This window comes from Embiotoca jacksoni, unplaced genomic scaffold (genome assembly GCF_022577435.1).
Source record: "Embiotoca jacksoni isolate LCO1_2020_lvr unplaced genomic scaffold, fEmbJac1.0.p SCAF_1, whole genome shotgun sequence".
Taxonomy (NCBI): Eukaryota; Metazoa; Chordata; class Actinopteri; family Embiotocidae; genus Embiotoca; species Embiotoca jacksoni.
Window position 1 is genome coordinate 21,481,052 of NW_027185229.1, and position 16,424 is coordinate 21,497,475.

Genomic DNA, 16,424 nt, shown 5'->3' on the forward strand with positions numbered 1-16,424 from the left:
TAAATTCATTGTCAGTCCATAGCTGCCCAGCCTTGAAATTGCATTTCTCCCTAAACGCTACTGGTACCAAAATCTTGTCCCGTTGCCTACAGATTCTGCATTAAAATGCAGTTTTCTGTTTTTATAGATTATTTGACACCAAACACTGTTATCATGTTCTGCAAAAGCTTTTAAAGGAAATGTTTGACATTTTGTAAATATGTGTATTCATTCATACCTCTCGCTCGTCTGGTTGTTTATTTAAGGCTACAACCAATAGCTATTTATCTTATCTTAGTTTATTTTAGCATGAAGATTAAACATTTTGAGCAACAAACTCAAACATCAACATGTTGCGGTTTCACTTGAAGTGTATTATTTCACTTGATTCTGCAGTCCAAATTATTGATTCCAAACCAAATGTAACCACACATTACAAGAAGATCTTGGATTAATTGTTTTTACACACGTGAAGAGCCTTGTCATATGTTAATTGCTTTGAATATAATAATCTAACCAAATTATATGTGCAGATATCAGAAAAATATTGTTCTTGTCAGTAATATAATATGGACTGTATTGATATTGCCCAGGCATATTTACCAGGATGACATTTGTCTAATACTTGATGAAAGGCTTCAGCTCGACAGTAGATGTTTTATAAACAGATTTCACGGACTGATGCACAAAACCAGAGTCGAGACATGGAGTAAAATTTCTTTCTGAAAACAGATTTAATTTACAAAGAGTCAGTGACAGTTTTACAGTTCACGTGACACATAATCACTACTGAAGGTTCGCAGAACCCCGATGAAAAATATCAACAACGGTGCTGAAAATTACACTTGGACAGCTTTAATAGGAAGAAATAAACATTACATTTACATACACATACTGTGTGATATGACATCTCAGACTGCGCCTTATGGCACGCTGTCTCAGCAGAAACCGTCTGTGTGTGTTGGACCCTCTGAATGTGCAGTATGTATTGACCTGAATACTGAGACAACACCATATGGATCGACTGGCCAAGACACTCAAAAGATCTCCATGGCCTAATCCCTGCTGGCTAAGTTGATTGGTCTGCTATCATGTTTAAAACGGAGTGAAATGAACTGGTATTTTTTTTTTTTTTTCACAATATGTTAGAGAATCAGATTGTCCTTGCATAACCAGTGGTCCTCTTTCAAAACGAAGCGTTTTGATTCCCAGCGGGTAGTTTCATCTGTAGTCCTGAGGGAGTATGTGAAGGAAGCTGTACTGCTTGAAATGAAAAACACTGAAACACTTTATTATGATACAAGAGAATAAATAGTGTCGGTCAAAGATGAACCCATCAGTTTGTGGTTTAAGTACAGGTGTTGTGGCATTGTTTACATGTTAGGAACTATTATTGTGACATTAATCTGTGCAGAATAGTGACAATCATGCGATAGGATATTAAAGTAAATGCTTGTTATTGCTGCTGTTTGATTCATGACAAATATGTACAATATTCTGTACATTTTAGTCTGGTAACTTCATCCTGCCTTACGCATATTATGGTTCTTTACATCCACTCTCCGTTGTCTCATCTCTGTTAGAGCCCACTAACGTGTTCACCTGTGTGCATACAGTATGTAACGCTGTCGTCATCATCCAGTTTTGGGATTAAACGTTTTGCATCTTCTTCGAGCTTGTGGCAAACATGCTTTACATGATGTCCGGGTACCAGATGGCTGTCAGTTAGTCAGTACCCACGGTTGGCTTTGCCAGCTTTCCCACCCTTCTCTCTCGGCATGACAACCTAAGAGGACCTTCAGTTAACTCAACATTTGCCATGTCTGCATGGCAGAGAAGAAAAACGAGAGTTTCGAACATGACCGCAAGGACAACACTGCTAATTTACGAGGGACAAATCTCAAAGTTTAATGTGCAGTCTTTGAACTAGTCATGCACCGTATTGCTGTTATGTCTTTCTAAGCAAGATAAGGTCAGGCAAGACTTCTCTATTCTACGTTTACAATTCCTTTTGAATGTGGCAGTGTCTCATTGTTTTCTCTTCTGTGTGACATTCATTCCCTGAGCAAGGTGAATGAGACGAGTTCAGTTAAACCTGAGTTTCCAAGGCGTCAAAATTCTTTTGGAAACAAAATGGAGCTTAGGTCTGTTTAGTGGCAGTGCGTTCAGTAACAGCTGTTTGTAGCAACACTTATAAAAACAGTAACCATGCAATTCAACAGTGGGTGTTACTATTCATAGATGCAAAGAAGTGAGATATGAGGGATATGTCCTGTAGCACAGAACTGGAAAAGTCTGATGTTTTTATAAAGAAATGCATTCATGGTGACATTCGGCGAAATATGTCCTTTTGAAAGTACCGTCTTTTAAGACAACCAGACAAACCAGTCATACATGCACACGCGTGAATAGATTTGAATACAAAACTTGCAGCATAAATCCTAAAAAGAGTCCAACTCTGTCTCAGACACTCTCCAGCACTCGCTCATACACTCACAGCAAACGAGGTTTAGGTTTTCAGATTGTCAGACAAAATGTTGCCCTGATAATCTCTCAGTCGCAGGAGAAACATGATGTGGGTGTAAAGTTTTATCATTTCATTTTTGGACGATAACTGTATCCAAGCCTCTCATTCATGTATTCATTCACTCACTCCCCTCCATCGCAGCCAAAATCCCCCAGCACCTGTCACGCACTCAATCTGGCATCACTGGCAGTCTGTTGGCCCGAGACTCCGTGTCAGACCCACACAGCTGTGTTGTAGTCAAACAAGGGGTGCATTTTCTCCAACCCAGTCTCTGGCTGCCTCCTGTCTAAATAAATCCCTGCAAATGGCTGCTGGTGGAACTGGGAGAAGTGTTGATGGTGTTGATGGTGGTTCCTCTCTGCCTCAGCTAAATGCAGACACGCCCTTCCTTTGCCCTGCTGTCCATTCGACCAGAACGGCAAATAAAAGCTGCCTTTTGAACCTTTAGGAACCAGTTTCTTCGGCCTTTTGAAGAGGTCGCCCTCTGGCAGCTCGGGAGCCATCCAGCCGGGCCTCTCCTTGAGCAGCTTGTCCCTGTCTGGTCGAACGCTGCGCAGGAACTTCTTGAAGATGTTTGTGGTGAGCGAGAACTTCTTGCAGATCTCCTGTGAGCGGGTGAGGCGCAGAGGGTGAGCCGGGGTGTCTGGTCTGTCCGCCCCACCGTCATCTGCCATTTCCTCTCGCCTCTTTCTTTTTCCCTCTTCTTCTCCTTCCTCCCTCTCCACCTCGGGCAGGTCCAGCCAGTTGCCTACGAGGTCTGCGAATACATTGTCGCCTAGCACTAAGGGCTGACGGTTACGGCTGCGGCTCATGAGTGAAGAAGTCCAGTCGCTGGCATCGTCTGTGCTGTCCTGGGAGTAGTCGCTATCCATGGAGGGGCCCTCTTTGGAAAGGCTGTACAGGATCCCAGGCAGGTCCGTCGCCTGTGCACGACGGGGAGCCTGTGGTTGAGCATAGGGCTGTGGTGGAGGGTTTCCTACCGTTGGGCCGTAGAAGTCCACCTGAGGGGCAGTGTATCCTGACCACCGCCTGGGTATAGACTCAAGGTCGTTCTCGCTTCTTGCACTCCTTGCGCTTCTTCCACTTTGTTCGCTTTCACTGTCCAGGCTGGATGCAGAGGAAGATGAGGTTCCCAGGCTGCTTCTGTTTCGGGATGGACTATGGTCATCCAGACTGAAGGTGTTTCTGCTTTGCAAAGACACACTTGGACTTGGACTTGGCATCGGACTTGGGCTGGGCTCCTCGGGCATGGTTTTTTCAAAGCAGGACTTGTGATCCTTTCCTGTAGCTGAAGCTGAAGCTGCTGCAGCTGATGTGTCAGGAGGAGCGTTTGGAGCAGGATGTGGGATTCCTCTATTAATAGGGCGCCCCGAAATGTCGAGGCTCTCTAGCGCGGTCTGGACCTGAAGGAGCTTGAGTTCCTGGAGGGCTCCCATCATTGAATTCATCTGAGCGTGGAGGCCATCTCCAGCTTCTTTCATGCACAGCTGCAGGAAGACAGAGAGCAATAAAGATGTGAGACAAAAATGACCTAGCTCATCCATCAGAGAATGATTTTCTCACTGCCCCCCTCCCACCCCCCTCATGTTCATCATTTATCCCCAGTGCACTAATTGCACACTGTCCAGTGACACTATCAGAAACATTAAATACATTAACAAATTAAAATCATAGTCATAGGTCTGTGTTCGGTTTCTGCCGGTTACACTCTGAGCTCTTCTCTTGTGGGTTTCAGGCTGAGCACCTTGTTTAATTATGTGGTCATGTGACCTAGTTTTGGATGACAGACCAGGGTCCCATATGGCCTGCGTATGAGAGAGGATCCAACCAGTGACAGCTGTAAAACAGACTGGCTTTCTGTTTTTTTCCGCCTCACTCTTCTCCTCATTCTGTTTCTATTTACTTTATGGTTCTTTCCATTTGTTTTATCTCATATTTGCTTTCTCCTTCAAGCTCTTTGTATTTACTCGTACTTCCCTCCATGCAGCAGTAATCATACACTCTGCTTTCATCCGCCTCCTCTCTCTTTCTGTTCTCATCTGTTTGAGAGCCTGGGTCATGTGACCTTGGCCAACCGTCTTCTCCTGAAGGCAGACGGAAAGCCTGGAGGCAGCATCCTGTCCTGTGTCTTGACTTGTAGGCTAAAGTCACTGCACTCATTGACCCAGACTTTGAATCACTTTTTTTTTTTTTACTGTTGATACATCTTCTATTATTTTAAGAACATGCACACATTGGCAATGACGGCACCTGATTGGTGAGAAAACCTGCTGGTAGCCCTCCCCTGTTTTCAAACAAAAAGAAAAACATCTTTGGAAAGAAGCGAGAAAGCATGCAAGGAATTTAAAAAAAAGTGTGCCAAGAGTCTGTGGGAAATGTTGGTGAGACACTTGCAGCACACACCTAAGTCAAACCGCCGGTTAAGATCAATGAGTTCAGCTGCAGGAAATAACTGCTAACTTTCACCTAAACATACAGTGAATTGATTTATGTTTAAAATAAAATAGATTGCAGCTGTGAGAACAAATGGCAGGTTGATATCAGTTCTTTAGCATTAAAAATACTCTGAAAATCATCTTTAAACCGACAGACTTGCAGCCCATTCTACAAACCAATTAGTACACATCTTCCATTATAAAAACCCACACCCTACCTTCTGAAACCTCTCACAAAGCAGCAGGTATAGATATCCCTGTCTTGTCTCTCTGTTGTTCTTAGTCGGCACCTCTGACGGCTTGTCACTGTCTCTCACCTTTGAAACGGATCAGTCTATATGTATCTCTCCAACGGAGGGCTACCGCTGGGGCTGACATCCAATCAGCGCTGCCCGTCTAGACTATAATCCTCCAAACTCCATGGGGGAGGGAGGGAGGGCGGGTGGGGTGGGGGTGGCGGGGTGGTCACTCGGGCAGAAACGGACTGACAATGAGAGGAGTGAGAGGGGATGCGGCGAGTGAGAGGGCCGGTGAGAGTCAGCAGCATGAGCAGGGATGGTGAGGAGGGGAGGGAGAGAGGGGGTTTATGGGGAGGGATCACTCGCCATATGTTTAGATGTCGAAGAGAAAACTGTTGATGTATTCAATTATGGATGACAACATAAGAACACATGAGGGGTGTGGGTATGGGGGGTGGGAATATAGGTGCAACAACACCAGGCTGTGATACTTAATCTTGGGGGAGCAGTGATTGTGTTGACCCCGGGTGGGAAAAGTAGCTGCGTGGGACAACTGACAGTACAGCATCATAAACCAAGAGACAAATAAGCACCGTGAGAGAAGGGAATGTGGCTTCTCTGGGAAAATGTACAAATGCAATAGATAGCAAACATTCTTGGACCACTTTAGATTAATAAAGTCAAGTCAAGCCATGAATAAATGGAACAAATTTGATAAAAAAAAAAAGAGAATAAAATGTGTGATATATCTATACTTTAGGATTGTTGGGCCCCCATTCTGAAGTTAGATGTTGACTGTTTTAGTCAGGATAACATTGCTGCTCTGGGGTTGGCAGTCAGTCTGTTGGTTGCGTTGTTGTCACACTACAATACATATCGACAACGATTGGATGCCATGAAATGTTGCACGGACATTCATGGTTCCCAAAAGATGAAGCCTACTGACTTCGTTAAACTCTGGCTTTTCCTCGAGCCACCACGAGATTAACACTGTTGTTTTTTGGTGAAATGTCACAGCAACGACTGGATGGATTGCCATGAAATCTAGTACAGACATTCATGCTCTTCACAACATAAAGTTAATCACTTGTAGTGCTATCATCATTTCAAAATTCAAATATATCCAGGTTTATAACCAAACATATCCAAAACTAATGACATTCCCTCAGATGTACGTTGTCCAGTGATAATAGCGAATGTTAGCATTCTAGCAGGTTAAGGTAAGTGACGCCCGCTGAACATCAGTATGTTGTCATTGACAGCATTTTAGCATGTGACATGCATCTGAAAGCATCGCTGTGCCTTTTGAAGCTTCACAGAGCTGCAGCAACCCTCGGGGATTAATAAAGTAACTACCTAACCTAACCTAACCCTGTAGATACTTCACCCCACTATGGTTTCTTCATGTCCTCAGGATTTTAAATTGGTCTGTGTGAAGTAAATTTTGTCATCTTGATCAAGTCTGTGATTGGCAAGTTTGCCGAATGCACACAGAAATGTAGATGTTGGTTTCATGCACTGTATCCATGTCATGACATTTGTACTGTGTTCCACTTCTTTAGCCCCATTCTTATTGGTTGCACTTGCATTTTTATTTGTCTGTGCTGGAGTATTATGAGTGTTTTTGTCTTTTTCTGGAATAGATAAATGATATTTGACTTTACAAAACTTTTTTAAAAGATGAACACTTTCCAACATAATATCTGCAACCTGTAATTAATTTAATTACAGATCATTCTGACAATTATTTAATCACCAAATTCATAGAATATGCCATCACCTTTTCTCTCAACCCAAGAAAACGTATTTATATGCGACACTAAAAAGAAAAGCTGAAAGCTGTTTTATTGAGTTTCCGTTCACTGTCTAAATCTTTAAGGGGCTGTGGTATACGCTCAAATGTGCTTACACGTTAACCTTACCTTTATGCTTATGTACTTTACTATTAACATTAAACATCTGAGTTAAAAAAAAAAAACCTGCTCGTCACTGACATAAGGCTGAGTAGGTGCACGGAGGCGTCACTAACCTCTGAGATCAGATAATAAGCCTATCAATGCACATGCTGGGAACAAAAGCCTCTGAGCCTCCCCTGGCTCACTGAATTAGGCGGTGAAGGTACGTGTAATTAGCACAATCAGGTTGTCTCTTGTCTCTGTGTCTTCCACATATGGCTGACTTCATTAGATGTAATTGTCTGTGTCCTGGGAGAGGCTGGGAAAGAGCCCATAATTATGGTTTACTTTCCTCCACATCAAAGGTCAACAAGACTGAAGACAAGATGACATTCAGAGTTATGTATTGTTGTTGCATCTTCAGTGGCAGACATGCGGCTTCAGTAAAGTTGATGCAGGGATCTGATGAAGGATTACCGCACTCTTAGCTGCCAGGGAAATCTGGACCTCTTAAATGTCTTAAATTTGTTGAAATATAATCTCCAAAGCAGACGATTCTCATGCAGTGTAAAGGAGGCGTACCTGTTTGCACATGACAACCAAAAACTCCGTAGTTAAACACTGGCATGCAACTTTTCCATTAAACTAAAAATGCAGGCACTCCCCACAGTTATTTAAGAACAGAGTTGTTTACTGGCATTTCTATTCTAAGGGTGATATTAATAATTCATATTGTGCTCTGGGGAACAAACAGAGGAGCAGTATTAAACTAAACCCTATTATTCTACCTTTACCATGCCAACTAACTCCAGGCGCTCCACCACTGCCATTTCAAGCCTGAAATTTGTGGCCCAAATATGTCAGCCTTTTCAACCTTCATTCTGGGATTCTGCTCAGGATGCTAAAAGCGACGTTAAAATAATGTCCTGTGGCACTTTCTAGTTTAGACGCAGATGTTGCAGAAGTCTTGAAATGTCTCACTTTTCCAACGTGTGAATCAGCTAAAGGCCTAATTAGGACCAAGACACATAAAACGCAGATCTGACAGGACCGCCACAAGTACCTTAAGGTCTTAAGCAGAAAAATGGAGATGAGAAACAATGTCTGTTTAATCTAATTTAATAAAAGAACTGGGATGAAATTGGGGCTGCAGGGAATCGCTGTACAGCTCGGAGACACTTGCATCATTAACGCAGTCTTGTGAAGTTTGTTTAAATCTTCCTCTGAGTATTTCAGCCATTTAATCCATCAAGCGTGTATTTCTATAAAGAGATCATTTTGAAAAAGCAAGCCAAGTGAAAATCTACTGAATGAATGAAAGACAAACAGACTATCCAGAGTCTCCACTCCTTCACCCACCCCCACTTTTTCTTCTGGCTGGAGTGATGTCAGCCAAGCAGACATAATTGCCAATCAAATGCTGAATGCTTCACAGTTTAAGAACAAAGGCTGGCACTCTTGAATTAATGCTGAATGGGGCTTATTAAAAAGTTCTGGGCATTTTAATTTAAAAAAAAGAAAAGGTGATTGGTGATTCTTTATATTAGATCCTCATGTCAAGATCCATCTACTGTGCAAATGCACCCAGACACCATTTAATAAGCATGCAAGTGAATTAAATACCACAAAGTATGAATAAATCAATGCTCGTCCTTTGCTGTCTGTTGAGATCGAGTTCTTTGCTGTCATTGTGGTCTTGATATTGCATTCAATGGCTATGGAGGGAAAATATATTCACTGTGTAAACACTGAGCTCACACATCCGCATTTGTCCAGACTTGCCTCATTTGAATGAAGCGAGTATTTTTTTTTTTTTATGCCGTGTATAGGGTTGCATGTTGTACACACTGCCATACTTAAACTGGATTATTAGGTGAAAAATAAACACGCAAGTGAGAAATTCAAAACAAAACATGGCTCTATCCTGGCTCTAAAAAGCAAGCTATTCACTGTTGTTGTTTGTTTGTTACTGGCTAGAGGGGGAGGGAACGGTGGGGCCAAGGTTATCAGACCCAAAAGGTCTTCCTGTTTGGATGTAGCTGGCCAGCAGCAGATATAGTGTGCTCCACCCTCCTCCACCCCTAATTAAAAATGAATGGTGGGCTGTGTGGGTCAAGGACAGGAATGGGGTCTCTGTCCGGGGGATACAGAGAGAGTCTCTGTGGCTGAACCGCTGTGGATGGCCCCGAGGTCATGATGAAGAGAGCAATAAAACTGTGCAACATTCACCGAAAGAAATACATTACTGTGCACGCGGCAATGAATGACTCTTTGATGAGAAAAGGTTATACGGTGACTCAGTTAGGTCCAAATGACCTCAGGGTCCCATTCAGGAGAGCAAGAAGTGTGAATGATGGTCAACAAAGGAATATCGGACACAAATGTGTCTTTATGATGTCATGACAAACTGGTCGTTAAGAGTGGAAGTCCACATTTTTGACTAGAATTTTTTTACTTTCACTATTCAATATGATGCTTACGCTCTTGCTTGTCTAACATATAATGGATCCTCACAGGAGATAGGATTTAAAGGGTTAGTTCACCCAAGTTGACAGGCATAGGTAGATATAACTCGGAGCATTGCTTTTTTAATGATTCTGAGGAACTATGGATGACAATTAGTGACTTTTTCTTCAATGTCCTGTGCCAACACATACATGGTTAAAGGTTAAATTAATTTAAAAAGAAAATAAACAGTCATTTTTCTCTTGAGGGTACTTTTGGTCATCCACTTTTTGTGGGAGCTACTTTCTACTGAAAACATGGTTCCTCTGAAGACAAATGAATGCCTGTCCTGTGGTGTCTTCTGAGTATTTAGTTCACTGGAAAGAGATTGTGCTGATGGATTTTTTTTTTTTAGAAATGTAGCATTTCAACAGTGTGAACACAACAAAGGACTTTACATTCACCTCCATGTTATTGGGGTACCAGCCAGAATGTCTAAAAAAGTAGGCAAATTTCATAATTATCTGCAAGCCTGAAGGGCCCCTTTAAACCAAATCAATTTAGACCAAATCTATTACTGTTTCAAGGACCTGCTGCCCAGAAAAGCCTCCCTAACAGCCTTTTCAGAGATGGGAGGTGGTTTAATAGCTTGTTTCCTGGAAAAGCTCATTTGTGCCATCACAAATGCTGCTGCTGTGGGAGACACGGGATGATTAGGACCCATATCATCATCTTTGGTAGATGATATTTGTAGACCGTCTGAGACCCAATCTGTTGTCTTCCTGGCGGGAAATCTCCACTGGAAGCGGTAATCATTACAGAGATGCTTGATAGTGCAGCGGTTGACGTCAGCACCTTGCGTGTGTGTGGGCAGTGAAAGTGGTCTTGTAATTCTCCATGCTCTTTTAACATCAAAAGGAGTCTAAAATCAAACAAGCATTTCTTGTGCAAAATGGATGGGATTGCTCAGAGCTGTAATGAGGAATGGATTTATTTTTTGTGGCAGCATTATAAGAAAATTGTAGAACTTTTAATGTTATCAAATTCATGTTACTGTATGTGCCGCTTATGTGCAACTGCATTGTATTGTTAAATATAAAATATTTGGGAAGTTGAAATATGTGGTGTTATAAATACAGTGATAGTAAATAGATCTCATCCGAACTCATTAATATTCCTGTATTTTTACATTTTATACAATGGATGAAATGTCTATGATATGTAATGACCACTGTAATGTAAAAGGGGACGTAGAGAATTATCCTCTAAATCTGCCGTTTTCTCGAGCCTTATGGAACATTTCTGTCGCCTGGTATTACCCACGTTCACGTTGTGAGTATATGGGCCTGGCAATGTTCCATTGGGGATTGTTTCTGGTTGTTGCATCCGAATGGGTGTCGACCTCTGGCTCATTTTGAAACCATTGGAGTAGCTTTTAACCAATCGGCATTGACCACCATATGACGTTTGTGTGTCGAATCTCACCAAGCTGTGAACAGCTGAGACGCTCCCCCAATGTAAGCAGAGAAACGGCATGATGGGAAATGACCATTGCAGACTTTGTAAACCAGATAGAATGTTACAAAGGGCGTAGTTCTTACTCCAGCTTTAATACTTTGATATATGCTGACGTGGTAGCCGCCATTGCTGGAACTACATTTGAAACGATCAATTTAAATGTCAATTTAAGCTGTGAGGAATATACGATCAGAGCCAGGCCAGTCTTTTAGCTCATTATTTTGGTCTGCCCCACAACTTTACTGTTGTAGTCCACGCTCACTATTCTCAATGATTAGTTTCAGGCACAGCAGGCAGCGTTTTTCACCACAAAAGCTTGGATAAACCTACTATACCAACAACAAACAAAGTTGTTGACTAGCTGAGGAAATGGAAAAGCATTTAACAGCTAAAAAGACAGTTAATTCCTGCATCATGAAGATAAAAGGAGAGTGAATACTGGACCTAATTTAATCTGAAACAAAACTCTTAAATGTGTTTGCTGGATGTGTGAATAAGCAACAATTAAGTCAATATTATGTTTATACTGCTGCTCCTACATGGATAATCTTTTTTTTAAATAAATTATTGTTGATTTATTGTGTCATACAGCACTCCTTCTATTTTAGCCACAGACAAAGCAATAATGTAAGACAAGCATGTAATTTGAAGGCCCCAAAGACAGCAATATAGCACACAGAATATTGACCTTAGCTTCGGTGAGAGCTGTACCCATGAGAAATAATCCACATATTTTTCTTTCAGTGAAGATAAACAGAGGAGAGGAGGGACTTGATCTTACACTAGTGAGATTGAATGTGCGGTCATAGCAGCAGCATAATTAATCACTCAGCTGTCTCAAGAAAGAAAAAAATCTGAAATAAATCTGATGTAGTGGGCAGTGATTTCATTTTCCATTCTGTGAACCATGCAAAAGTAGTTTACATGCGCAGGCCTACAGCGATAAACAGGCTTTGTTAAAGGTTTGTGGTTCCATTTCAAACACAATGATCACCCACGCAAACCCCACAGCTGCCACTAAAAGGTAGGCCAATTTTAGCTGAGGGGAAGGAAGGCCAGCTTGGAGAACAAGAGCCAGGAGGGAGATGCAAAACAAACGAGCTTAAAGTTAAACCACTGCCCCGCTTTGTGCACAGTTTTCTGATCCAACGCCCAAAAGGTAACAAAGAACATGGAACTTTCCAGAAGGCACTATAGGTTTGGCACTTTGGTCTGTATTTCTCTCAGATTTCATGACTTCATGTTTGCTGGCTTTGGTGTTGAATTCCAAGATGACAGTCATGTTAGAAATTTGCCTCAGGTGTGAAAGGGATAAAGCAGCGTGATGCATGTGAAATCATCTTCAGCTGCAATGATATCAAAAGCTCCGATTTATGTTTTAGTGTCTGAAATGACGCTGTTAAGCAGGTGTGAACCCTACATTTAGACAACGTGAGTCAAAGGCATGTCAGTCTTTGTATTTTCAACTCCAAGTAGGCAGGAAGGGCTTATGTTGTCTTTTTCATGACTCTTTGTCTGTCTGCTGCACGAATAATGAGTCATGCATGAACTTAGAAATATTTCATTGTTGCCATCACATCCCCAGGTTTTCTATGGAGTCTTGTGGTGCTTTTTTAAAATAAAAAATTTAGGTTGACAGTCTGTTTTCAGTTACAGTAACATAAGTAAAAAGATAAAAAGTGATGATACAATCCTTACTTGAAAACCAATCTGTAAGATTTGAGTTTTAATGTCTTTGGTGTGCTGGATATGGTCAGCAGTGAGGAGAAATAGCCCCAGGCCTTGTCAGGTCGAGGGTCAAATGTTCGGGCGTGACCTGACTGTGCCCCCACACAGAGTCACACCCCCGACCCCTGACATGGTGCTCACACTTTCGTATGACACCCTTCTTCTTTTGGAGCTGACTTGGGCTTAAGTTCTTGGGTTTCAGCGTGTCTATAGTGTGGAGCATTGAGTTCACAGTTGTAACTTACGTGACTTTTACACAGACGTTGAATGCCACGCTTTATATTGCTACGGACGCTGCAAACTTTTCCAGCTTTATAGGGACTTTTATTTAGTAGTATGAGTATTGCATATTAGTGGAAAGATTTAAAGGACCATACCTGTGTATTTGACAGTTTCATCTACTTCTCAGAACATCATGCACATATACAATTTTTGATATTACATTACATTTTTAAATGCATGCCTTTTTTTCAACCTGCTTTTGACTTTTTCCATTTATTTCCATACAATATGACACAGTCAGCTGACTCTTAAACTTAACCAGGTTGCAGACTTCATACAACAGGCTTTTGTGCTCATTAAAGGTTCTTTTTAAGGTTCACTTAAAGGGAGACTTCAGCATTTTTCAACCTTTCCCATTTTGCCAAGGATCCCGAAACGTATCTGGGTTTGGGATCCTGTCCAAAATGTTGTCAGACAATTACAGTATATGAACACTGTGAGCTTGCCAGTTGTAAAAACAAGCACTTCCAGTGGGCATACATTGATGGGATGCATTTGCCGTAAAGTATTACATAGCAGCCTGTTCTGTGGCTGCTGGCTGAAAGCGCTCTCGCTCAGTACTGGACCAATTTCAGAAATTGTTCTTACCATTAGTCACTTGGAGCCCAAATGGTGGCAAAATAGGGTCCAGATTGAAAAATGCCCTTTAAGAATGAGGATGTCATCTTCATTTGAAGAGATGGAAAACCAGAAAAAATATAGAAAACTGCCCACAAAAAGGCTGACACAGCTGTGCGCGTTGTTACAGGTCAGCTTACAGAAAAAGCAACTTGGCATATTTTCTTTGACCCATGTGATAAATGTAAACTCCACCTTGACATTACTACAGCAGTGGGATGGATACGTTGCTTCATGCAGATTGGTTTGTGCAAAAAAAAAAAAAAACCCTCCCAGCAGAAAATGGCTGAAATGGACAGTCAATAATGGCTATTCTGTCTGATTATCAGGCTACTTCTAATTGCTTGAGTTGTCAAGTCTGCACTATTTTTTGTTAAAGTTACATTATATGGTGTTTACAATGCAATGAAGTCAATTACATACAATATATGGAGACTTGATGTTGAATGACATGGAAGATACAGTTGAACAATTCTTCAGAATCAACTCATGCAGCACAGAAATGGATGCCACATGGTTTGTAGGATGGTTGATTTAAGGTACATGCAATTTTCAGCAAATGGTCCGAAATATGCAAAGCAACTGGTATGGTCCTTTTTAAAACTACATCTACGTCCTCAGAGCCTCAGAGCCTTAGAGTCAGAGGGGATTTTGAAGAGCTACTTGACTCTACATCGCAGCTGTGATTCGGTTGTTACGTTTGTGATCTCGGTGTTGCAGATGGAGCCAGTTTAACACTCTTCAGTGAGCACTGGATGAAAATCAGTCACAGTGGAAAGAAAAGTGACAACCTTGGCCTAGGCATGCATCAATTTCTGAACAACAGATTGTATCCCACATGGCCCCATGCAGGGGGAGACTGCCTCGGCTTTTTAACCGGCATCTGCTCTCTGTTCTCCTGTTTGATCCTGGGCATGGCATGGCACTTTTTCTATTATGTTACCAAACTGCGATGTGGCAGCTATAACACAACATGTCCTTCTGCCATCAATGTCAACTCCCCAAAAATCTCAAGTGCCACTTCACAAGACGTGTGGCTAATTTGGAGCAGCGAATCAAGAAGTCCCAGAGCAGATTATGTTGCAAAACACGCAGCCATACAAGGCCTTTTTGTGGGCCGGTGGCTGGACAGAAAGAAAAAAGGAAATCGGTGTCTGCTTTGAAGATGATTCCAAATGAAATATTTTGCCAGTTAAGGCTCCTTTTGAAAATGGGTCTACAGTGTGTCAATGCCAGATGATTTCGGGCATTAGGGTCCAGTTTACAGATTTCTTTTTCTTTCCCTTTCAAAGGAAGCAACAAATTTGTTTATTGAATGACATGAAGATATCAAATAGAGGAGTCTGACTCTTTCATTTAGGGCATGAAAATGTGATGAAACTCATTGTGACTGCCAATTTTCACTCACTCCCCTGTGACATGGAGAGCTTACAGCAGTCTGTTGCAACAATTTACGACAACACACGGAGAATATTGTGGCTCTTGCATCTTTTTCTTTTATGAGCCTTCCACCCACCACAGAGTTAGAACAGTCCTCTTTATAAGAGGAAAAAGAAGAACTGTCTTGAGCTCATTAAGCTTAAAGCATCTGTCCCAGATGCTTGGACAGAGAGGAGGGATGCGTACACATGCCTCTGGTGTGCTTAGAGCTTAGAGCCCACACAGATTAATGTGATTTAAAAAGATACACATGCACTGGCAGCTGAAAACTAAAAGCCAGTAAATGAGAGTTAGAAATGCAGAAATGTGTCAGGAAACCAGTGACAAAAACAACATTTATTTTTTAAATAATTTTTATAAGAAAATAAATTAGATTTGTGTTTTAAGCGTTTACATTTGCACATTACAAATGTTTAAATTAACGTGAATAACGTATAAAAACGTCCTTCAGTGCTCCCTGCTATAATAACAGGAGTAGTAGATACAACAGAACCTACCAGTTCTTGCTTCAGTCGTCTCAGACACGCATCCATGTTCCTGCTTTCTGGTTTGGAGAGCTGCTGTTCCATTTGTATTATTTTTGCTTTAATAAAAGGATTTCAGATGAACCGCTTCGCCAGTCACCGCTGGAGCATGACTATGAAGGCTTTCTCCTGGGCACCCAAATGAAAACAGCGCTCTCGTAAAGAGACGAAAACAATTTGCAATTGGAGATACGCAAATCCTGTTGAGGAATGCGCGCGCGGCTCGTAATGAAGCGAATTCTGTGATTAAAAGAAAAAAACAAAAACAAAAAAAAAACAACAACAAAAAACTCCCGATAACGGAAATGTGTTTACTCCAAAAAATGATAATGAGGTCCTTCTTGTGGTTGAACCAGGACACTCGGTCCGTGTCTCCTCCTCAGCTGCTTGGCTGCTGTTAGACTGAGTGTGTGTTGCTCAGTCTGTTTTCCTCCCTCTGCTATTTTCCCATTCATGAGGAGCGCTTACGTTGCCCATCCAATTTCCTCCAATGAGTGAGCCTCTCGGGGCAGACTATCTCATTTAAACTGATAAAACCGGGAGCCATCATTTATTATAGCCGCGTAGATTTGTCCACAGCAGCTTTAATGATTTCACAGAGCTATCAAGAAAAAGACAAAAACATCTGGAAATGTTTGAATAAAGGCTGAAAGATAAGATAGTTTGGACTGTTGATACAGCATGAAAATCAAAATATCTGTCCCATAACAGAGACAGAGTAATAGCCACTATTGCAGCACACTGAACTAAAAGAGGAAGTTAAAGGAGGATGTGTCTAAAAGAAACCATATGTG

The 16,424-nt window shown here is 41.6% G+C and overlaps 1 protein-coding gene across 1 annotated transcript; it reads right to left on the reverse strand.

Annotated features, from left to right (window-relative positions):
• Positions 1 to 700: 700 nt before the first annotated feature.
• Positions 701 to 16,055, reverse strand: inka2 (inka box actin regulator 2). The gene is made up of 2 exons (XM_069147463.1): positions 15,604 to 16,055; positions 701 to 3,993 (listed from the first exon to the last, which is right to left on the reverse strand). Exons 1-2 carry the CDS (start codon positions 15,673 to 15,675, stop codon positions 2,719 to 2,721), a joined length of 1,347 nt encoding a protein of 448 aa, XP_069003564.1. The 5' UTR covers positions 15,676 to 16,055; the 3' UTR covers positions 701 to 2,718.
• Between the last annotated feature and the right edge of the window lie 369 nt (positions 16,056 to 16,424).